The sequence below is a fragment of the Pantherophis guttatus genome, chromosome 5 (genome assembly GCF_059756535.1).
Source record: "Pantherophis guttatus breed Tessera chromosome 5, ASM5975653v1, whole genome shotgun sequence".
NCBI lineage: Eukaryota > Metazoa > Chordata > Lepidosauria > Squamata > Colubridae > Pantherophis > Pantherophis guttatus.
This window is the reverse complement of record NC_142067.1, coordinates 33,451,815-33,474,772: the sequence shown is the minus strand read 5'-3', so window position 1 is coordinate 33,474,772 and position 22,958 is coordinate 33,451,815. Positions and strand designations below refer to the sequence as shown.

At 35.6% G+C, this 22,958-nt stretch overlaps 3 protein-coding genes across 5 annotated transcripts; 1 reads left to right on the top strand and 2 right to left on the bottom strand.

The window, feature by feature from the left end:
* Positions 1-218: 218 nt before the first annotated feature.
* PCNP (PEST proteolytic signal containing nuclear protein) lies at positions 219-9,377 on the bottom strand. Its single transcript, XM_034412651.2, has 5 exons — positions 9,147-9,377; positions 4,148-4,368; positions 2,360-2,434; positions 1,230-1,285; positions 219-837 (listed from the first exon to the last, which is right to left on the bottom strand). Exons 1-5 carry the CDS (start codon positions 9,199-9,201, stop codon positions 711-713), a joined length of 534 nt encoding a protein of 177 aa, XP_034268542.1. The 5' UTR covers positions 9,202-9,377; the 3' UTR covers positions 219-710.
* A 5,318-nt stretch (positions 9,378-14,695) lies between these two features.
* Positions 14,696-20,041, bottom strand: TRMT10C (tRNA methyltransferase 10C, mitochondrial RNase P subunit). 3 transcript variants are annotated; one of them, XM_087894879.1, is made up of 4 exons: positions 19,773-19,811; positions 18,023-18,098; positions 17,875-17,935; positions 14,696-16,459 (listed from the first exon to the last, which is right to left on the bottom strand). In XM_087894879.1, the coding sequence occupies exon 4, from the start codon at positions 16,413-16,415 to the stop codon at positions 15,165-15,167; it is 1,251 nt and encodes a 416-aa protein (XP_087751005.1). In that variant the 5' UTR covers positions 16,416-16,459; positions 17,875-17,935; positions 18,023-18,098; positions 19,773-19,811; the 3' UTR covers positions 14,696-15,164. The 3 variants fall into 3 exon arrangements, with proteins under 3 accessions (XP_087751005.1, XP_034268489.2, XP_034268505.2); XM_034412598.3 differs by lacking the exon at positions 18,023-18,098 and having other exon boundaries at positions 19,773-20,041; XM_034412614.3 differs by lacking the exons at positions 17,875-17,935; positions 18,023-18,098 and having other exon boundaries at positions 19,773-19,861.
* TXNL4B (thioredoxin like 4B) lies at positions 20,035-22,557 on the top strand. Its single transcript, XM_034412638.3, has 3 exons — positions 20,035-20,176; positions 20,711-20,862; positions 21,888-22,557. The coding sequence occupies exons 1-3, from the start codon at positions 20,045-20,047 to the stop codon at positions 22,051-22,053; spliced, it is 450 nt and encodes a 149-aa protein (XP_034268529.2). The 5' UTR covers positions 20,035-20,044; the 3' UTR covers positions 22,054-22,557.
* The last annotated feature ends 401 nt before the right edge of the window (positions 22,558-22,958 follow it).

Here is a 22,958-nt window from a genome sequence, read left to right as displayed (position 1 = left end):
ACTGACAAACATTGACAAGCATTGGTCAAGGCTCAAGAGTTGAAATGTTAAAAAATACTGATTTACCTTTGTTATGAATGTTTGTTATACTTTCCTAATATGTATATACATGCAAAACCTATTTCTTAAGAAGGAAAGAGGCTACAGAGGGATTACACAATGTTCGAGAACAGGATTATACTACTAGTCTACCACAGTCAAAAATCTTAAGATTGAAATGTAGTAAAATTATTTTGCAATAGTTTATTTTACAGAATTATGTGGATTAAAACAGTCTAGCAAGACTTGATGTACTGAACCTCTATAAAAGTAGCCTAAAGGAATAAACAACAAAAACCTATCACAGAACAGGATCTGGATTTTTTAATACAGCAGCATTTAACTTAAAACTGATTAAAGACAGAGTGATTTTTCTATCTTCATATAAGAATAATTATAAAAAGAAAATTCCTTTAAAATGTACCACTTCCAATGCCTTTATTTTCCATTACCTTGTGAAATTAAATGCATGAAGCTACAAAATTAGCAATTGCTTTGAAATTTTTATACAAAACATAAGTTACCTCTACTTTTAAACTCATTTTTTGTTGTTGTACCACTACAAACTTTTAAAAGTGGTACCAAAATAGCTGTATACCATTCTAAAAAAGGGCACTATTCCTTTAATATTGTACTCTCCCATTTCCCAACACCCAGATCAAAATAGACAACTAGTCATCCTGTTCACGAACATTTCCAAGATGAGATTTCATATTACGCTCCCATAACTTCTGGTTGTCAGAAAACCCGTGCTTTCCTTTGTTGAAAGAATTTGGTCCTGCTGAAGTTGGAGTATCCCTGTAAACAAACAAAAGCAATTGGTTCACCTTTACTAATTCAGTACTTTAGTTAAAAATATTTAAAGAGGCTTCTATTAGAAAGTGAGAACACCTTATCTATATGCAGCTGGCAACAGTATATTTATAATTCTGAAATCCAAAACTATTGTATTTGGACACACTTTCTTATGTCAGAAGATAAACACAATAAAAATATTTTCAACTGCTGAAAGCTAGAAAGGATAAATCACAAACATGGTATGTATAAATTCCAAATTATAGTCCCTGACTTATTTGGAGATAACTCTAGAAGAGCTACTTAAGGTTTAGCTTCAACACATAGCCAATATACTAATATAATGAATATTGTTCTATCATTTTCCAACAATGTTACTATGAAAGACATGTTACCTTCCAATGTTCTTCATACGCATTTTAGCTTCTGGAGGCATCTCTTCAGGTTCACTCTAAGTAAAAAGACAACATGAACACAATTATTTTGTTTATAATATAGATGAGATTGTTTTTGAAGGGCCTATTTGTTATTTTGTGCTGATCTTGAATGTCAGCCCCCAGCATATAAATCAATCATACATTTTGTTACATTCAAACTTAATAATTTATTGTTAAAAAAAAGTTTGCTTAAAATCTTTTATTAACATTAGAAAGACACAATACAACTCTTGCAGCTAAAGCAGCATATTGCCCCTAGTCTACACAACATTTAGAGCTATGTGGCAATTCAGATTCAAAGACAAAAAGATGCTTTGCACTGCTAAAGCTGCACTTCTCTAAAAGTCTTTAAACTAAACATATTTTCCTCAGGATTAGCAACTGTGTGATTGTGTTTATTTACTATATTCCAGTGGTGAAATGTAAAATTTGTTACTACCGGTTCTGTGAGCGTGGCTTGGTGGGGGTAATGTGACTGGGTTGGGCATTTTTTTTACTTTTAAAAGCATTTTTTTCTACAACCTCTTCAGCTGAAAAAATGCTTTTAAAAGCCTCTGACGATCCCAATTGAGCTGTGCGATCATCAGAGGCTTTTTTTTTTTACTTTTAAAAGCATTTTTTCGGCCTAAGAGGTTGTAGAAAAAATGCTTTTAATTTTTTTTAAAAAAAGCCTCTGATGATTGCGCAGCTCAGCTGGGCATGGGGGGGCAGGGATTTTTGCTACCGATTCTCTGAACCACCCGCTGCCATTGCTACGGGATAGGGCGATCCGGACCGAACTGGGAGCATTTCACCCCTGCTCTATTCTTATAATTAAATGTGTACGTGATTCAACTATTAACTACTCTGAGCAGTTCCCAAATTTTAAAAAAACTCAGAAAAACATAATACAATAGTAAAAACAAGGAACATAAGGGGGCAAAACATGGGCAAGAACAAAAAGCAGACCCACACTACCCAGGAGGGCTCTTCAATTACCCTCTCCAAAGCCTAAGTCTTCAAGGTCTTCAAAACAACCAGTAGAGCAGATATTTAAGGCTATAGATCTGTACTACATTCACATTCCTGTACATTTCTCAGTTACTTACATCTTCATCTTCATTGAATACTGCTGCTACAGAGAGTGTTTTTGGAGCTAAAGTTGGAGTAGGTTCCTTAGGTTTCTGAAAGAGAGCAAAGGAAAAAATTTATTGATGCAAGAAATCAATGCAATAGAAATTAGTAATTAAAAGCATGCTATAAATCTTAAGTAAACTAAATTACTAAACACAAACTGACATTTTACTAGAACTCTATAATTTTCCCTATCCCATATTACATGGGAAATTGTTTCTGAAACAAGACACTTCAATTTATATACAACTAAAACGCTTATTCCTGTAACTTTTAACAGGGTGAAAGTTGTTGCATCATAGGCAACAATTTTTGAACCAAGATTTACCTCAAATGGACTAACTTACAAAATATATCCAACATCCAGGACCCATGTCTCTCACAGAATTTAAATGAAACATTTTATGATATATTATAAAAGAGTTTTGTGACATAATGCAAAATGTCATAAAACATTTCCTGTGCTGAAATTTGAATGTGCTATGCAGTTTAACTTGGGCTATTTTCAAAGACAGATATATATCTAAATGTATCCCAACTTTTCCAGTAAAGGCAGTACATTATAAGTTCTATCACTGTTGAAGGGATTGAGGAATCTGGTAAGAAAATATCTCTCAAAAGATGATTCAATGGGCCACGAATTGTCTCCACTGCACTAAATTCAGGAAGAAAATAAAAAGAACAAATAAACTTTATGTATATAAAGTAAGAACAAGTAAACTTTATATACTTTATGAAACAAATATATTTGTAATTATTTTTCCTGTGTTGATTTGCTGCAGCATCAAGATCTATATATGATGTTTTTCTCCGACTATACATCACCAGAATGTGCCTATCGAAGAGAGCTTGACTATGGAACCTTTATTGTAAAATGCTTTCCTGAGACAGATTTCCCCTGTGCTTACTTTACTGTTAATTTGGTGACTTGGCCAAGTAACATTTGCAATTTTCACTTTAAAAAAAATTTTTTTTTAAATGGTTTCGAACTTCTGTAAATATTTTTATTGACAATGTATGTATGCAAATGTATACTTTATTATACTTCTAACCCACACAATAACTCAAATTACTTTTTGCAAGCTTTCCTAGAAAAGGTGACTGCCACTTAAGTGAAAAGTATTTCTACAAGGAATAGAATATTTGTAACAAGGAATATTTGTAATAATAAAAAACAATAGTAAAGATAATAGGACAGCCTCTTGAGTAAGACTCATTTGCTTTTTTTTTTCTTCCAGTCAGCACTGACTTCTGGTGAATGACTAGACAACTCATTGCAGTTTTCTTGGCAATGTTTTTTTTGCTATTGCCTTTGTCCAGCTATGAGTGTGACTCGCAAAAGGTCATCTAGCTGACTTCGTGCTTAAGACATGGCCTCCTGGTTTCTAGCCTAGTGCTTTAACCAATATACCACACTGGCTCTCTACGCTACTAATTATATTCTTATAAATGAATTCATATATCTTTAATTAATGCTAAAGGATTAAAAATTAGTATTTGTTTTTGTCCGTATATAATATTGCTAAGTTATGCACTCACCACCATACTACAGCAAACACTAGAATAGAAATTATCAATATCTTCACATTCCCAGCAAATTGCATATTCCGTAAATCTTATAATTGTTCATAAAACATGATAATAAAAATCATTTATAATGCACAAAGCTCAATTAAGATGAAATCAACATTTTAAGATATTTTTAATGTCAAAATAATATTTATCCATTCAAATACTAAACATTACAAATTCAGAACACTTACATTTGCTCCAAGTTTGATGGATATTGCAGGTGGTTTCTTTGAAAGCTGAGAGCCAATAGCAAACCCAAACTTGGACATTTTGGCAGGAGCAGGCTTTGTTGAGAAGTCTTCAGCATCTTCATCAGCTGCACGTTTTTCCACACTACGACTCGAGCTTTCCCCTCCATTACTGGAAGAAACAGTCTTAGTTTTCACAGGTTTTTCTGCCTCTTCTTCAGGTCCTGGTGAAGTCGAAACAACTTACCAAGATGAGCTATTTTTACTGAGTGGACTGATGGGAGCAGCAACCTCATAAAGCACTGTTATTCAGAGGCGACTTTTGCACTTACAGTGTCAGCACCTCCACAACTGTTTATACAGAGCACACTGTAAGGACATAGACATATAGTGAAGGGAGCTCCTATCACTCGCTAATGCAGAATAAAAATAATTATATATGTAAATATATTTTAAAATTCATGTATCTGCATGACATCCCTACAAAAATTGTGAGAGTTATTTCAAATCAAGACAGAATAAATCCATGGAAATAATTAAATTATATAATTTTTAAAATATAAATTTATGCTGTCTTGAACTACAGAAAGATAAAAAGATAATAAAACTGAAAATTCTAACATTTAAACCACAAATATTTATGCCACAATATAATTCTTAGAACTAGAAATTGTCACAAAGCTTATGGTTGGCTTATTGCAGCAAAAAACAAAGTTTTCTGTTGGCTAGGTGAAATTTAGTAATGTGAGATTTTATTAAGGTAGGTTTTAAACACTGAAGTTGTTGTTGACTGGAGTTTAGGTGATTCCCCAAAAACTAAGCAAAGCTGGAATGGATACTATTGGCATGGAAGGGCACAAGGAAATTCTAGAGTTATAGACTACACTATGAAGCTGAAATCACATTCTGAAGTAAAGAAGTAACAAATTATGTTGATACTGGTGGCAAGAAAACAATATGAATGTATCTCTGAAGGCATGATGAATTAAGTCCAACATGATAATACATTTCCTTTTTATCAACCAAGAATTTGCCCAGGATTTGCATGCACTCCAAACAAACTAATCATTTTGCTCATCTGGATAACTGCTGCTGGTAAGTTTTGATTTTTTTTCCTGTTTATATTCCCTGAAATATACAGTGCATTCAGAAAGTATTCAGACCCTGTTCCCTTTTGTCAATTTTGTTATGCTGTAGCTGGATTCTACAGTTGTTGAAATTCACTGTTTTCCTCATTAATATATACTCAGTGTCCCATAATGACAAAGTGAAAACAGAATTTTAGAAATGTGTGTAAATTTATTAAAAAGAAAAAACTGAAATATCACATTGGCATAAATATTCAGACCCTTCACTCAGTACTTTATTAAAGCACCTTTGGCAGCAATTTTACCCTCAAGTAGTTTTGGGTGTGACACAAACAGTTTTGCAAATCTGGATTGGAGGATTTTCTGTCATTATTCCTTGCAAATCCTCCCAAGCTCAGTCAGGTTGGACAGCGATCATCGGTGGACAGCCATTTTCAGGTTCCTCCAGAGATGTTCAATAGGATTCAAACAGGGTTCTGGCTGGGCCACTCTAGGACATTCACAGAATTGTCCCTAAGTCACTTCTGTATTGTCTTAGCTGTGTGCTTAGGATCATTGTCATATTGGAAAGTGAACCTTTGGCCCAGTCTGAGTCCTGAGTGCTGTGGAATAAGTATTCATTGAGGATATCCATGTACTTTGCTCCATTTAGTTTTCCCTTCAACCCTGACCAGTTTCCCAGTCCCTGCTTCTGAAAACACTCCCACAGCATGATTCTGATACCACCCTGCTTCGCTGTTGGGATGGCATTAGGCAGGTGATGAGCGGTGCCTGGTTTCCTCCAGACCTAACGTTCAGAATAGAGGCAAAACAGTTAAATTTTGGTTTTATCAGACCAGAGAATCTTGTTTCTCACAGTCTGAAAGTCCTTCAAGTGCTTTTTTGCAAACTCAAACTTTCATGTGTTTTCATATGTTTTTCACTGAGGAGAGGCTTCCATTTAGCCACTCTGCCATAAAACCCAGATTGGTGGAAGGCTGCAGTGATGGTTGTCATTCTGGAACTATGTCCCATTTCCAAACAGGATCTCTGGAGCTCAGTCAGAGTGACCATCAGGTTTTTGGTTACCTCTCTTACTAAAATCCTTCTCCTGATTGCTCAGTCTGACCAGGCAACTAACTCTTGGAAGAGTCCTGGTTGTGCCAAATGTCTTCCAGTTAAGAATTATGGAGGCCACTGTGCTCTTAAGAACCTTCAGTACAGCAGAAATTTCACTGTAGCCTTCCCCAGATCTGTGCTTTGCAATAATCCCATCTCTGAGTTCTGCAGACTGTTCCTTTGATCTCTGCTTTTGCTCTCCTACAGTATGCACTGTCAGTTGTGAGGCCTTCTACAGAGAGGTATGTGCCTTTCCAAATCATGTCCAATCAATTTAATTTACCACAGGTTGACTCCAATCAAGCTGTAGCAACAGGTCAGCAATGATCAAAAGAAACTGGAGGATCTGAGCTAAATTTCAAGTGCAAAGGGTTTGAATATTTATGCCAATGTGATTTTTTTTTTACTAAATTTACAGACATTTCTAAAATTCTGTTTTCACTTTGTGGTTATGGGGTACTGAGTGTAGACTAATGAGAAAAAATAAATTTCAACAACTGTAAAATTAGGCTGCAGCATAACAAAATTGACAAAAATTAAGGGAGTCTGAATACTTTCTGAATGCACTGTAGCTTATTTGTTGCCCTTAGGGATTTGACTTCTGTTGAAACTTCTAGGATATTATATGCCCATATGACTAAAGCATAATGCTGCTATTCTGCAGGCTCACTTCAATACATTGTTTATCCTTTATTCATCTGAGTTTGTGAACACCTCTCTGTTCTCTTGGGACTACTAATTTGGAATTATGCCTATCAGTTCATCATACTATGCATTGCTGGCCAATCGAAACAGCATTGATATTTATGCTGGATCTGCAGAAGGTCACAAATTCTTAGGAATACTGAGTGTACAACTGCTGGGCCCCAATTCCAATTAAGCATTTTTGCTGAGTATTTAGTATCATAAGTAGGTCAACATTAAGTAGTCTTGGATGGAGAGCTACAAACTGAATGAAGTTATGATCTGAAAATGTACTTTCTTCTAAATTTCATAAGGACTATATTTCAACCTATCTTGATCCATTCCTCCATAGAAATCAGGGATTCCTCCTGACTCTTAAGGATCTATAGCTGAAGCTCCTAAGAATAAGGCTATGTACCTCACATAGATCCTTCAGCCTCTTTGTCCTTTTTGATGTCACTGTGATTGTTGTCTATCTTTCTCCTATATCTCTTATTTTTAGATCTGTTAGGTATCTTATTCTTCATTTATCACATAAATATGAGGTTCACAAGTCTCCAGAGGGTGCAAAGAGAAGCATTAATCTGATAGGCTTCTGGAATTAAAGTAACTGCCTCTCCTTTCTTATCACCTGACCTGGAGCAACTTCTGTTCTCCATTACTGGTTTAGGATTGTCTAGCTTTGCTGACTATCACTTTTGAATGGCCAGGTAGACTGCCTGGGAATGCCATGTTCTGTGTGAGTAGAAAGGACATAATGAGGATTTGTACATTGTCAAATCCTAGGACCTAAACTAAAGGATACTGGGTTTTGTAATACATAGAGGAATGGGGTGAGTATTGGTAGAGGAACTAGTTCACAACTCTTATTCCTCTACCAATACTCACTCCCAGTATCCTTTAGTTTTCCCAGCATCATTTTGTCAACAGAGTAGAGGGAGATCCAACTAGTAATCCTCATTTTAAATTGGACAGATTGGGTGTTGCTGTGCTGCTTTTCCAATCTCTAAGACTAGTCCACCTTCTGCTTTTATTCTTGAAAATGTAGATTATCTTTTCAGTTCCATCATTCTGGTATTTCCAAGTTGATGCAAAAGTCTGCAACAGTGCCACTTGAATAAACATTTGAGGAGTTGACTTTGAGCAGTACTAAATTGTTATAGAAGCTTGCTCTAGAAACCAAACTAGTTGCACTTACTGTTATTAGCATGAATCTAATTGATTCATCTCTGCATCCCTTAGTGCTACTACAGAATCACAGGATTGAGATAGATCAGTGAAAATGAAACATTATAACACTACATAATCATATGTTCCAGTATATTCTTTCTCTAGCATGTTATTTATATCAATGTATCTATCGATTTATTTATATGTTATATGCAGATAACATTTATATGTTATCTACATATAACATAAGACCAGCAAACATGTTATCTTTACAGATCAGGCATAGTTTTATAGGTGTGGTAGTTTAACACATCTTGAATCCTTAAATTCAAAAAGGTTGTTCCTGAAAGGAAATAAATCCCTATGCATCATGCATCAGATTTATATATGGTCTAGTATTTATATATGTTATGAGACTAATGCCCAGCTAAGCATCCACTGAATTCCCGTGGGGCCATTTTACAGACCCTTTTATCTCATAATAACTATAAAAGAAATGCTGATCACAATTCACAGACTTGGCGTTTATTGCTAGAGCGAGTAACTTGCACTAAAAACTGCATTCTGAAGTTGCTGAAAAGAGCCGTTACCCGCGCCAAGCTTCATCTGCAACCCTCTTGGTACGAGAGTGACGGCCGGAGCTACTTGGTCTACCAAGGTGCCAAACTAGCCTGTCTACAGGGGTCTGGCTGAGGCGAACCTATAGAAAACACTGCGGGGCTCTGACGTGGACTAGATCCACACAAACCGCCCGGAGATTAGGACACGAGCTCAATTAGAAGCCGAGGAACGGGCATTATGAGAGCCAGGCTTCGCACGGACTCTCGAGAAAGGGAAAAAGAAGACAACTATGCCTCGACTTCCAGCCGTAAGAGAAATTCCATGTCTTAAATTAAAACCTTGGCTGGGTGAAAGGAAAAAAAAACGGTTGCGGAAGAGGAATAGGAGCGCAGTATGTTTACCTCCGTCAAGCCGCGGCCGCTTCAGCTTCACATCGCCTCCTTTCTCGTCCGCCATTTTTTTTTCTCCTCCCTCCCTCCCTCCCTGCCCCGCCGCTACTGCGCCGCGAGCATGCGCAGTAGATGAGTCCTCCCAGGATCCATCCGGGAAAGTCAAGAAGTGGGGCTAGAAGGAGCCTCTTTTCCTAACGCGGAGCTGGTTCTTCTTAGGGCAAGGGTGAGCAATTGTGGCCCTTTTATCACCTGTGGACTTCAACTCCCAGAATTCCTGAGACAGCTTGGTTGTCTCAGGAATTCTGGGCGTTGAAGTGCAGAGGTGGTAAAAGGGCCACAGTTGCCCATCCCTGTCTTAGGGCTTTCCTCGCTCCTGCTACTTTTTCTTTGGGAAACCAGCAGTTTGCAGTTGTCAAAGGCGGCAGTTAAAGAGCTGCGGCAAACATTTGAGGTTCTTTTTCATGAGTAATAAGCTTTTGTTATATATTGCTACTTTGAAGATGGGATTAAGCACAAAAGAATGTTAACCGATCGACACACTGTCTGTAATTGTTTGGAATGATGATGGTTTTATGTTTTGTTTTTGTTTTAAAATAAAAAAAAAAAAAAGCTGTGGCAAACATTTGATTTGGTCCTTTTGATTGGACGCAACGTCACCATATAGTTGCTATCATCTCAAGTCCATACAGACCAACCGGTTAAGGTTCAAGATGTATTATTTGTAATTATTGTCGATAAAAATTTGTTTCATCATACAAGAAGTTACTGGAAAAAATGTGTAGTACTACAAACCTGATATTGCTGAGCAGATTATTTAAATACACACAAAATTCAGGGCCCATGACTCCCATGGAATTGAAACTTGGTAAATGTTATAAAATATTCTATGACATACAGGTTATAAAACATTTTGACATAAAAAGTCATAAAATATTTCCTGTGATAAACTCCTGATGTTTGACAATGCTGTATAATTCAACATGGACTATTTTAAAGCAAAGGCATCTCTGAACATGCATGCTTTTCTGGTGAAGGCAAGGCATTAAAAGTTCTGTCATTGTTGAATCTGGTAAGGCGAAGTTGACCCAATCAATCATGGGTTGAGTGTAAAATATCAATTTGCAAGCTATTGAAATATGAATTATTGGATTTGTAGCACAAAGTGAGCAGCTAAAACTATTTTACTTCAGCCAACAATATATCTGGTCAAAAACCAGAGGTGGGCACAGGCACAGCTTCCATTGATGTCACAGAAAGCTATGTATGCACCAAGACAAATTCCTTGTGTGTCCAATCACACTTGGCCAATAAAGAATTCTATTTCTATTTCTATTTCTATTCTGATTCTGTGTGGCCAAGCTTTATTTTCACTTGAGCTCCACTGTATACAGCAGGAGTCTCCAAACTTGGCAACTTTAAGACTTGAGGACTTCAACTCCCAGAATTCATCAGCCAGCAAAGTAGTCGACAGTTCATTTAGTGGCTTCAAAGTTACAACAAAAAAAGTGACTTATAACCGTTTTCACACTTATGACCATTACAACATCCCCATGGTTATGTGATCAAAATTCAGACGCTTGGCAACTGATTCATATTTATGACAGCTGCAGTGTCCTGGGATCATGTGACCACCTTTTGCGACCTTCTGATAAGCAAAGTCCATGGGGATACCAGATTCACTTAACATCCATGTGGCAAGATATGTCGTAAAATGAGGCAAAATTCACTTAAATATCTCATTTAATAACAGAACTTTTGTGCTCAATTGTGGTCATAAGTTGAGGACTATCTGTATAGATAGATCTTTTGTTTCATCTTGAGATTTTTGGTATTTTCATTAATACAATTTTTTATTTTATAGTGTAAAATCAAAAATTAGTACAAAAAATTGAATACAGGGATGACCACATAGACTGCTTACAGATGTTAAAGAATATAGTACCCATTTCTAGTAAATGGGATTGCTTGACATCTACAGTACCTACAATTTAGAGTCGGATGGCAGAATTCTTACATTATTATTATTGTCGTTCAATGCGAGGACACAAGTCCCACAACCACGTCAAGGTAGTGTGCCCCACTTGAGGTGTCTACAATGACATATCACAATGTACAATAACAATGTACAGTGAGATATACAGTGACATATCGCTACCTATTCCAGGTTCCTGGAAAGGACTCGACAGGTAGATAAATCCAGTCTGAACATCTGGCTGATTCAGAGAAACAGAATTGGAAGAACTGAAAAAGTCTACGCAGAGCAGAGAAATCAAAGCCGTGCCGGAAGTAATTTAGACTGTTGAGATAAACAAGGGAGAGTTAGTATTACAGGAATCTAGCAGAGATATAGAATTGTATTCATTTGGAAATCAGGTACTCTCTCCTCTGTCTCAGAAAGAACAAAGCCCGCTAACTAAAATAGAAGATTTTTTTAAAAAATAATTTGGCATCTGGAATAGCACAAAAACATCAGAATAAGGTTCCCTGCATTGAGGTTTGTTCCAAAGAAATAGCTAGTACAAGAATTAAAAGATGCCAATACTGCAATATCAAATATAAGCACCAGCTTACTCCAAGAAACAAACCAACTAATGTACACCAATGTACACAAAGAAGAAAAAAAGCCCAAAGCCACCAAAATGAAAGATCAAACTGGAAAATAAGATCAGCAAGCTGAGATCAGATGCAAGCAAGCTAGAACAGATGAAAGAAAATAAGCTGAAGAACAAGACCAAAGAATACCTAATCAAGAAATACCACTTAGAAACAAAGATCAAGGAAGCACTGTAAATAATAAAGCAAACAACAGCTGTAGCCAAGATCAGCAAATACGAAGTTCAAATTGCAAATTATAGGCAGAATCTCCAATTTCAATCCAATCAGAAATGTTTCTACCAATCTGTCAATGGAGAGATTGCAGTGAATCAATCAGTACCTGACAAGGAAGAAACAGTAGTTCTGTGTGCAGATATCAGATAATTCAAAGAAATACAAGAATGCAGCTTGGTTAAAGGAGATGGAAAAGAAGAAAAAGAAAATTGTTGTTGTTCTTATTAATCAAACTTAACTGCCTATCTCCTCATAGAGAGGCTCTGGGTGGGATAAAAGCAGTAACATTCCGAGACAATTCAAATATTATAGGTCACTTATTTTAAAATGTATGGGCCTCATTCTACTTTAGGTTGAATGACTTGGCTAAGTGATGGACATGTTCATGAAATGAAATTTGTCACTGAATTCTTCTAGATTTTTTTTTTCTTTACATTTTTATCTGAGTCCCTATATTTCTCAATAAATTCCAACTCAACTATTACGCATGACTTTTTTTTTTTTTTTTGGGGTGATTAGCCCAGGCCAGGTACATAATGCTGAGCACATCAAAATATTAAATTTTCAATTTTCAAACTCTGTTCTGCAGAATTCTAGGGTTGTGTGAGAAATTGATGGGAGTCTGTGGAAAGCAAACAGGTGGTCAGCCAAATGCAGCCACATAATTTTTTTTTCAAAGGTAACAACAGAAATGGTAAGACATGCCACCCAACGTTTACAAGTACTGTCCCCAGGGAAGTAGTTTATGCTCATACAAACTTATTGCTTTGCCTCTTGATCAAGGATACTAGGATATATATTTTTAAATTAGGTTTTTTAAGTGTGACACACATACGCACCCAACATAGTTGCCAAACAGTGCTACAATTCAGAACAGGTACCATGCAACCAGTAGTGGATTTCAAATCCTGGCACTACCGGTTCACTATTGCTATTCGCATGCGCAGAGCGTTTTTCATGGCGGGTGGGAGGAGCCTCCCGCCCCCACCGCTACCAGTTTGCCCAAACCAGGCCAAACCGGGAGCAACCCACCACTGCATGCAATCATGTTAGGACAAGCAGAACTAGGCAAAGAGGATCTGGCCTCTCTTAAATGTGTTCGCCATTTTATAATTATATATTACTAAAATATATCAACAGCAGTATTTTTAAAGACAAGAAGTTTGCATGGAAAATTATTTTGTTCATGAAACAAATGCAGTTTAGCTCAAAAGTTCAACTGAATCATTTTGAAGAGTGACAGTTCAGCCAACAGATTGCAGATCCCAGCACAGACAAATTCAGAGGTATCACATGGAATAATGGGCAAAGCTTGTGGGGGTTTTTCCCCACTCCATTTTCTCTGCATGATTTATGCATCATCTACCATCTTCCTAGTTCTGTATAAAATATGTAAGATAGCATTATTAGAAAATAGGCACAACACAATTAACATTAAGTAAACTAGTCACATAGGCACAAAGAACAAATAGGCAGTGATGAAATATAAAATTTGTTACTACCAGTTCTGTGGGCGTGGCTTGGTGGTGGGGTTAATGTGACTGGGTAGGCGTGGCCAACTTTTTTTTTTTAACTTTTAAAAGCATTTTTTTCTACAACTTCTTCGGTCGAAGAGGTTGTAGAAAAAATGCTTTTAAAAGGCTCTGACGATCCCAGCTGAGCTGCGCGATCATCAGAGGCTTTTTAAAAAAACTTTTAAAAGCATTTTTTTGGCTGAAGAAAAAATGCTTTTAAAAGTAAAAAAAAAAAGTCTCTGATGATCGCGCGGTTCAGCTGGGCAGAGGTGGGGGGACGGGATTTTTGCTACCGGTTCTCTGAACCACCTGCTGCCATTGCTACCAGATCGGGTGATCCGGTCCAAACCGGGAGCATTTCACCCCTGCAAATAGGTAATATATAGGTGTGTACAACTTGTATTTCTAATTTAAGATCCTGTATTCCATGTAATGTGAACAATTTAGCCAAACAATACACATCATAAATTTGCTTGTATGAATAAAAGTTAATTACCATGTTTATAGCATTAGCATATTCTTAGCAACAGCCATTAAAAAGCTAAAACAAACATATTTCTGCTTGTCAATCTATTTTCACTGGATAAAAGGAATAAATTTTCCACACTCGGCACCTTTCTCCCAATATGCACTGCCATGGCCACTGCACATGAAACATGGCACATTCTACCAGCCTCCTGCTCTTTCTTCTGATATTCTTCACATCTGCCTTTCCCTTAACTGCAGTGAGCTGAAGAAAAAATGCTTTTAAAAGTAAAAAAAAAAAAAAAAAGTCTCTGATGATCACCAAGATCACCCCAAACTGGTGGTTTTGTGCAGAGATTGGTCCATTCATAGAATATTTTGCACTTCTCCCTTTTGCACAGACCCTTTTTATCTCTGTGACTACAGAAACATGGAAAGAAGCTTAATTTTTGGAGATGGGAAGCTGGGATGGAATATTCACAATGTTGCTATATTTAAAACATTGTTAATATTTTTGCATTGTATGCTTGATGTGTTTAAAACTGTGACAAATCACCTTTTCCTTTTAGATAATTTGATCAAAAGACAAGGAATGTACAATTAGAAAATAATTAGATCAAAAACAACCTTTAAAACATGTTTTAGTAAGTAGCCCTTTATATTTAACAAATCTAACTTTTAAAATACTTTAACAATTGAAACAATTGAGTATTATTCAACTTTTTCCCTCTAAAATAAAAAGATCATACACAGAATTCACTTTTTTTAATAGTTACATTCCTCACATAGTATTAATTCCTGCATAAAATCAGAACATTTACAGTAATTTGAGCTCCTTGTTGTTTAGCAAAATTCAGTATAACCACCCTGTATCAAAATTGGGAAACTACGTTTATTTAACTTTGTTGTATGAGGCAATGCAATGGGAAGCAGGGAAAAAGTGTATACCATATTACATTGGGGTTGGTGACAGACACACGTTAACAATTACTGTTATTGTCTTTAACCTGACAGAACATGTTTTTCAGCCCCATTGTGTATTACAGAGGTTTTCTCAACAGTCAGAAGTGATGCTTCCTATATATTTACAGTCTCTCCTGTGGTAAAACTACATGTTTTATCATTATTGGGTTCTTTAGTCTGTAGAAGTTGAAAGCTTTCTGAGACAAATGTTATTTTACATGAAATTTATGCCAGTCATAACTGGGTGACTTACACACTACTCTTCCCACAATCCATTCCACAAACGTTTCTTGGACAGCTCATCTACCAATAGCTTTTTTTTAAAGTTTTGCTCAGAGGCTCTTTTATTCTTTTGTCTATTAATAAATTGTTGCAAAGATGGATCTACAAAACCTTCATGCTTTCTTTTTGGAACAAACTCTAGAGCTTCCTTCCAATTTCCAGTATTTTTCAGTGCTAGTAAGATCATTATCATTTGATCCAGAGTAAGAACTTTGGCTCCAGTTTTCCAATGAAAGTATCTTTCTAAAGGAAGTTGTGCTGTTGCCAACTTCAAGCGCTTTGCACGAGCAAGAGAGACTCCCTTCCTTATTGTCTTATCAACTAGGGATCCAATTATATAGGTTTTATTATGGTCAAATGTTTCCATTATATTGGGAGAATCAGCAGTTAAGTAGACAATCTGATCCCTTGGAAATAATTCAACATAAGACTTTTCTGTCACTGTCACAAACAAATTGTCCCATGCATCTCCATAACGCTTGAGGAATTCTTTGTGGTATGGACCATCTTCTTTAAAATTACAGTAATATAAATGGAATGGTTCTACAGCTTTACGATTGGCTCCTTCACATTCCATCATCTGTTTCACTGTATTCTGCATCTCTCTCTCTGACATATCATTGTAATCCATGTCAAATACCAGAGGCTGGCCAAAACTCATAGCCTGAGCAGCTTTCCAATTGTACATAACATCCATTGAGGACTCCCAAATGGCCCGAAACAATCTACTTTTTGGTACTAGCTCTTCATTTTCCATTGCTTTTTTAAGTTCCTCCCTTTCTTCCCGTTGTTTTTTCTTTTTTTCTTTTTCGGCATTCTTTCTCATTTCTTTTGAAGCCAAAAAGGCCAAATATTTATTTCTTGAAGTAACAGAAGGATATTCAATCAACCTCTCTAATTGTTCTTCAGTAATATTTTCTGGAGCAGCTTTACCTAAACGCCTAGACATATCAATGTATTCTTTAATAGCTGCTATATTAGGCTCTTCCTCAGGTGATGCTTTTTCAAATGCTTCTTTTTGCAAGCCGGAAAGCACAACCAATTTCCATTCATCTAGATCTATGTTCTCATCAGCATTTTTTGAAATACTTTTGTTCAAATAAATCATCCTCAACGTTCCACAAGTATTGATTTTGCTGGGCATTGTTAAAAATAATCCATATTTTGTCATTTTCGGTGCAATCAATTTGAAGGCAGATCTTCTAATTAAATTCAATAAATGCATGTTGAAAAAGATCAGAATTGAGAATTGTGATGTCCAATAGATACCTACAGTCACATATATATAGAAAAGAGAAGATATTTTAGAAAAACAAACCTGAAATTGTTCATCATCATTATTATAAACATCAGTAATACAAACTGATTTTCTTAATTGCATTTTTATTCTACCCAATTCTTATGATTCTGAATAGATTGCCAAATAATGCAGTGCCAATGACATATAAGGGCTGAAAATAAAAGTATTAAGATCAGAGCAAAGGAGATACAAGACATTTTAAACTGAAAAAGTAGCCTTTTTGTGATTTCAATCATATTTTGGAGAAGCTCAGTTCCTACTGACCAAGGCAGTGATGCAAAGTAGACAGAACTATCAAGTCTGGTTTTTAAAAAGTACATGTATATTAAGAGTATTTAAAGCTCATGGCATAGTTTTAAAATAATATATATTATATATGTATGTAAATTAAGAGTATGTTAAAGCTCAGGGCCCATTTTTTGCATTTCTCCTCTCGAAATGGCAAAAAAAAAAAAGCTACCAATGTGCTTGGTTCAGAAATTGCTCTAGGAAATGTAGCCAAGGGACTTGGGAGTCATGGAATACTGGAATTCCTGGTTATCTATTTATTTAAAGAAAAAGACAGACATGAACAATGCAAAAGAGAATAAGAAATAGTATAAGAAGTTTAAAAGCACAGTTAAAGTAGAAAAGGGAAAAATAAAATTCACAATTGATTTAATTATATATGATGCAGTGAGGGTCATAAAATACACAAGGTTAAGGAGATATTCTAAATGTGAAACATATCATTTTAACTCTGCCAAAAAGTTAAGTAAAAATGGATATGGAATGTGGATATGGGTGTGGAAGACAAAGGAAAAAATGAAAGGTAGACTGAAAGTAGAAAGTAAAAGAGAATGACTATTTTATGATAGGACTATTACGCGAAAAAAAGAGTGATCTCACAATAGAATGAATAAAAAGTGCATGTAAGGAAAATTATATGGAAGCTGCTAGAAACAAAGCCAAAAAACTATGTTAAAGAGTAAGACACAAGCATATGGAGTTACATTAAAAAGTAGTATTAAAAAGATGCTTAGTAGAATGATGAAAGTAAAAGAAGCTGCCAACAAAAAAGGAAATATAAGAATGATATCTGCAAAACTATGAAAACTGATTTTGATGTGAATAACATCTTAAGATGTATATGGAGTTTTCTTATGGGGTGGCTGCATGAGTTGTTTAATATATAGTGCTTGTTGCAAGAAATGAATATTGAAATAAACTATGTAAATATATGCTTCAGACAACTTTGCTGCAGGGCAGTACAAGCTGGGAATGTCAGGAGAAATGAAAAAGTAATGAAAAAGTAAAATGAATGAAGAACGAATGGAAGGTACTTATATACTATAAAACACAGAGATACAGGTATGGTAAAATGTATTTTATAAAATTATATTACCTTTTATCTTTTAAATATTTGGTCACTTGATATGTTTGTCTAGTAACACACCTCTGAAGTTCTAGAGAAGAAAAACAGCTTTTAGAAACTTAAAACTAGTTTCTGCTTGATTTCGGTTAAAGCATTAACATCTCATTTAGATTCTCACATTTTCTAGGCCAGGAATGTCAAACTGGTGGTCTGCGAGCCAGATACATCATGCGTAGGCCACGCCTACCCCAGCTCTGTAAATGGAGAAAATGTGGCAAAACATCATGTGATGGCAACGTGATGCAGTGAGTTTGATACCTGTGTTCTAGATATTTATTTTGCTAAGGGCAGATATATATAATTGGGTATCATCAGCATAAGGATGATATCTCATCCTATGGCAATAGATAAGCTGTAGGGGCCAGTAGTGGAATCTCTTTCCCAATCACCACCAACTGGAATCAATCCTGGATAAAGCAGTCAAATTAAAACATAAATACTTTTGTTTCCATATGGAAACCGCTTCTGAACTTCGTGATGTGTAAAAGAATGAAACTTTGGTTTGGGGTTTCACAGATTGATTAATAGATATACTATTATGGTAAAACAAAAAGTTGTAATTTGTTAATGTCTTATTTTACTGCAACAGATGGAGTTGGAAGTCAATGTTTCTGTTTCTTTCTCTACCCTTCCTCACTTTTCTTTTCCCTTCTCCTTCATCATCCTTTTATTTGCTTTTGTATTTTATAATACTTTATAATCAAGCCAATTTAGCACAACATCATGCAGCCCTTCCCAAATTCTCTGAGTCAATCTAGGATACCTTGGTCAATGGTATCAAAAGAGAAGTCAAGCAGAGCAAGGATGGAACCACAATTGTCATCTCATCCTTGTCAGAGATCATTCAAAAGAGCAAAAATGTTATTTCTGTCTGAAATCCTGATTGAAAAGTAGGCAATATTTTCTATTTTTTTCTTTCTTTTTGCAGTTTTTATTTATTTTCTCTTTTTTTAGTTTGTATTTTTAATTGTAATATTTAATAAAAGTATTATTACAAAAGATGAGGTCACATACAGAAAAAGGCTTATGCCAGAAAGTTCCCTTCCCAAAATATGGAAGCTAATGAAACCATTGAGAAAACATAATGAAAAACAGACAATGAGCTTATTTTCTCCTTACTATGAAGCAAGCCCAAAAAGATTTAATATTTTTTTAGCTATGTGTACAAAAATCTGATTTTAATATTAGAATTGTAATATATCCTCTATACAAACATGAAATCCACATATTATTTATTACTGAGAAATGGCTACTTCCCAGCAGGTCTATTACAGTAAACCACATTATTTTCAGTGAGATACTGTCCACTTGATATAGACTCATCTGGTCTAAGCACAACTATTGGTGACTACACCAGCACATAATTCTCTTGGCAATATCATCAGTTTGCTACCTCTTTCTTCTGTGTTTTCACTATTATCTTAGTCTAATCTACCACGCGGATATTTCAGGTGGTTTCTAATCTAAATACTAAAGCTTCACTGCTGTGGTTTTCCGAGATCAGCTAAAGTTGGCTAGCTGTGGCATAAGAAGAAATCACATTGAATTCAGTGGAATTCAGATAGATAAACCTAAGTTTCACTGTAAGTATGCCTAATTAGCGTCAGAAATAATACAATGCGTTTCTTCGTTCATTCTTTTTTTTCTATTTCTTTTGACAAACGCGGCAACATTAAAACAGCCATCGCCTCCTTCCCATGTTTAAAATGAGTACCATCTACTGAAGAATTTCAATGAGGGAGCAACAATATTAATTTTGGAAAACCAAATGTATTATAGTTGAGAGTCCATTTATTTAGGTGATGAAATGGACTGAATTCATGAGGTCTTACTAAACAATCTTACTTTCTAATATCTCGCATACTTACCAATACGCACATCCAAGCATGCCTACCCGGCTCCGGAATGGGTCCGTCCCTAAATATATCCCGCCGGAAAGGCCTAGAACTAAGACTCTGACTGATGGTTCCGTCAGCGAAAACAAGTTCTGTAGCGGTAGTTGCCATTGATTGGAGAAAGTCTTTGTCATTCACTGGGCCTCGTTGACAGTTTCCTTCCCCCCTCCCCAGCAAAAACAAATTTACGCGCGTGCGTGTTTGCTATCTCGAGGCACTACTAACCTCTTGTCTCGTCAGCTGGTATGAGTTTTTTGCTGCCTCAGTTAAACAGCAAAAAGGAGGTGGATGAAGCGATTAAGACCGTGGCGGAGAAAGTCCTGGTTCTTCGCTTTGGTAGAGATGAAGATCGTGTCTGCCTGCAACTGGATAACATTGTAAGCCGGCATTTGCTTTTTATTTATTTGCAGTCCCCGGATCTAAGCGGCGTACATCGCAAAACGTCTCCTGACCCTAAAATGAAGATTATTTGTAGCTCAGTTGTTTTCTTGCAGAATTTTGCAAAAACTAGATTAGCGCTGATGATGTTACCTACTTAGGGTAATGAAACGTCTGCAAGAAAACAACCAAGCTCGGAGAGCACTAAACACCCCGATCCTAAAATATTTTCATTTGGTGCCAAAGGAGGTCAGATAGATTGAGCTGCCATATTTCATAGTGAACGAAACTGCCATCTATATTTATGAGACACACATCTGATGCTAGCATAATCTGCAGCAAGGCTTCTCTTAATAATTTAAATGGATGGATTGTTTAGTAAGTATACTTGTTACCCTTGCTATCCAAGCTACAATTATTGCTAGTGTATTTCGAAAAGTACATGTAATTATAATCCATTTTTTATGTATTTAAAAGCTTTGACTCCTTTCTTCATGCATCCAGTGTATCACATAACTTTGGTTTCTTGACAGCTTGCAAAAACATCTCATGATTTGAGTAAAATGGCTGCAATTTATTTAGTGAACGTGAGCAAGGTTCGAGTGTACACCCAGTATTTTGATATTAGTTATATTCCATCAACTGTCTTCTTTTTCAATGGGCAACATATAAAAGTGGATTATGGGTAAGTTGGTTTGCATGTAGCCGAAGTGTGATCATGTTTGTTGGTATTAATTTTATTATTCTGTGACTTAGTCTGTTTATTATGCAGAGCCATTATATAGGTTGATTTTGCCTTGAATCACTGTGATTTAATTAGGTCACAGAATATGCCAAGGCAAAATCAAACAAGAATTCAGGAAGTATTTTCTGTCACACTTTTTGCCTATTAATTTGGATAGGTAGGATTTGTATGCAGAATATATAAGAAGTGAGTTGAATGTTACAGAGATGGGTTGGCATGATTTATACCACAAGGCTTATGGGGATGGGAAGTTGGTGAAATGGCTAAATGAAGTTCATTAAGAGTTGCCAAATATTTAATATTTTTAACCTGTATCATATAGTGATTGTGACAGCTTCTGTTTAGTTAGAAACATACAGTTCAACCGAGGAGCCTAAACGTCTGCGTGCAGTTGTATTCAGCAAACTATGGCATAAGACAGTGCATTAATTCAAACACTAACCGATTGTTTATTATATTGATGAATGGTATCAATCCACAAAAAGGTTAAGGAATGAATGCTGAAGACTATGGATTTTAGATTCCCAAGTTGGATTTTTGAAAATGAAGTCCTGTTACAAATGATAAAACATATTACCGGGCATAATGAATCTGTATGTAAATAGTTGTATCATAAACCACAGTTGTGGTTAATTTTATATTGTGAAACACATCTTGTAAATTAGCTTTATATCAGAAATAGGTATTGCTCTGTCATTGATTGCTAGCCATGTCTAAATTGAAACTCCTGGTCATAGGTCCTGAAGCTATAAGTTTCATTACCCATTTATGAAGATTCTTGAGAAATACACTAGACTGGATGAAGTTTTAATTTGATCTTGCACAGTTATATAAAATACTAACAAATATATTTGTAAAAGTGAGGAGCTTGGTAGATTCAGATTTTGAACTACTTGTATTTTTGAATTTCAACTTTAACATTGTTGTTTAAAATTGGCTTTATATTATTTTTTTCCCCTAAACAGATCTCCAGATCATACCAAATTTGTAGGAAGTTTCAAAACAAAACAAGACTTCATAGATTTGATTGAAGTAATCTATCGTGGAGCGATGCGTGGAAAACTCATTGTACGAAGCCCAATTGATCCAAAGAATATTCCAAAGTATGAACTTCTCTATAAAGACATTTAAATGCCGTTTCTGGAAACAAGTGGAAATTGGAATGGGCACATCTTAAGATTGATTATGCCATGGCTTATTTGAACATGTGTCCCATCTAACCCAGCAAAAAGAAGTAATCTTAATCTTTGCATGATCATATTGGTCAACATCAAAACAGACAGATTTTCTGTCATTATTTTCCTTAAAGTTATGTATGTCAACAAGTTGCTGACTTTCTATTGTTATTAGCTTATATCCTATATCTTAACAATTTGTTAAATAAAGGAACCTGCTCTAAATCAAACAAGTAAATGCCTTGAACTATAAACAGAAATAGACATGTTTTCCACACAAGATAGAAAGACAAAACCAGATAAATCATTTTATAGATTAACATTAAATAAGTTACAATTAAATCACAATTTAGCATGTGTGAACCCAGTCGTAGAAATCACACGTTTTTCCCTTTTCTTTTTGACCTAGAGATAGTTGTATTTAATTATCTTATTTAATAAAATAATGTATGTACTGTAATTGCTGTAAATATTTTTGCCTTTGTCCTGCCTGTCCTGATAAGTTTTAGCTCTAAAACTATTTTTATCAGCTAGAATTTGGAGCCCATGTGAGAGATGTGATGCTAAAATCTTTTGACTTTTAAAGATGGAATTATGCTATGGATGCAGCTACCAGTAGATAGTCTGCCTCCTGTCCACCCCCAAACTTACTACCTGAGTTCTTTGGGGGAGCTATTTAATGTCTGTTTTCATGGTTTCAACCAGGCTGATTATAGGATGGTTGAGGAAGGAATAGCAGAGTTGTTCCGTATTAGGAGCAATGATTCTAGCTGTGAGGAATAGAACTGATTGCAAGATAGAGAACAATTTTAACTGGATAATTTAATATTTCTTCTCTATAGGTGCAAGTCATTTCAGAGC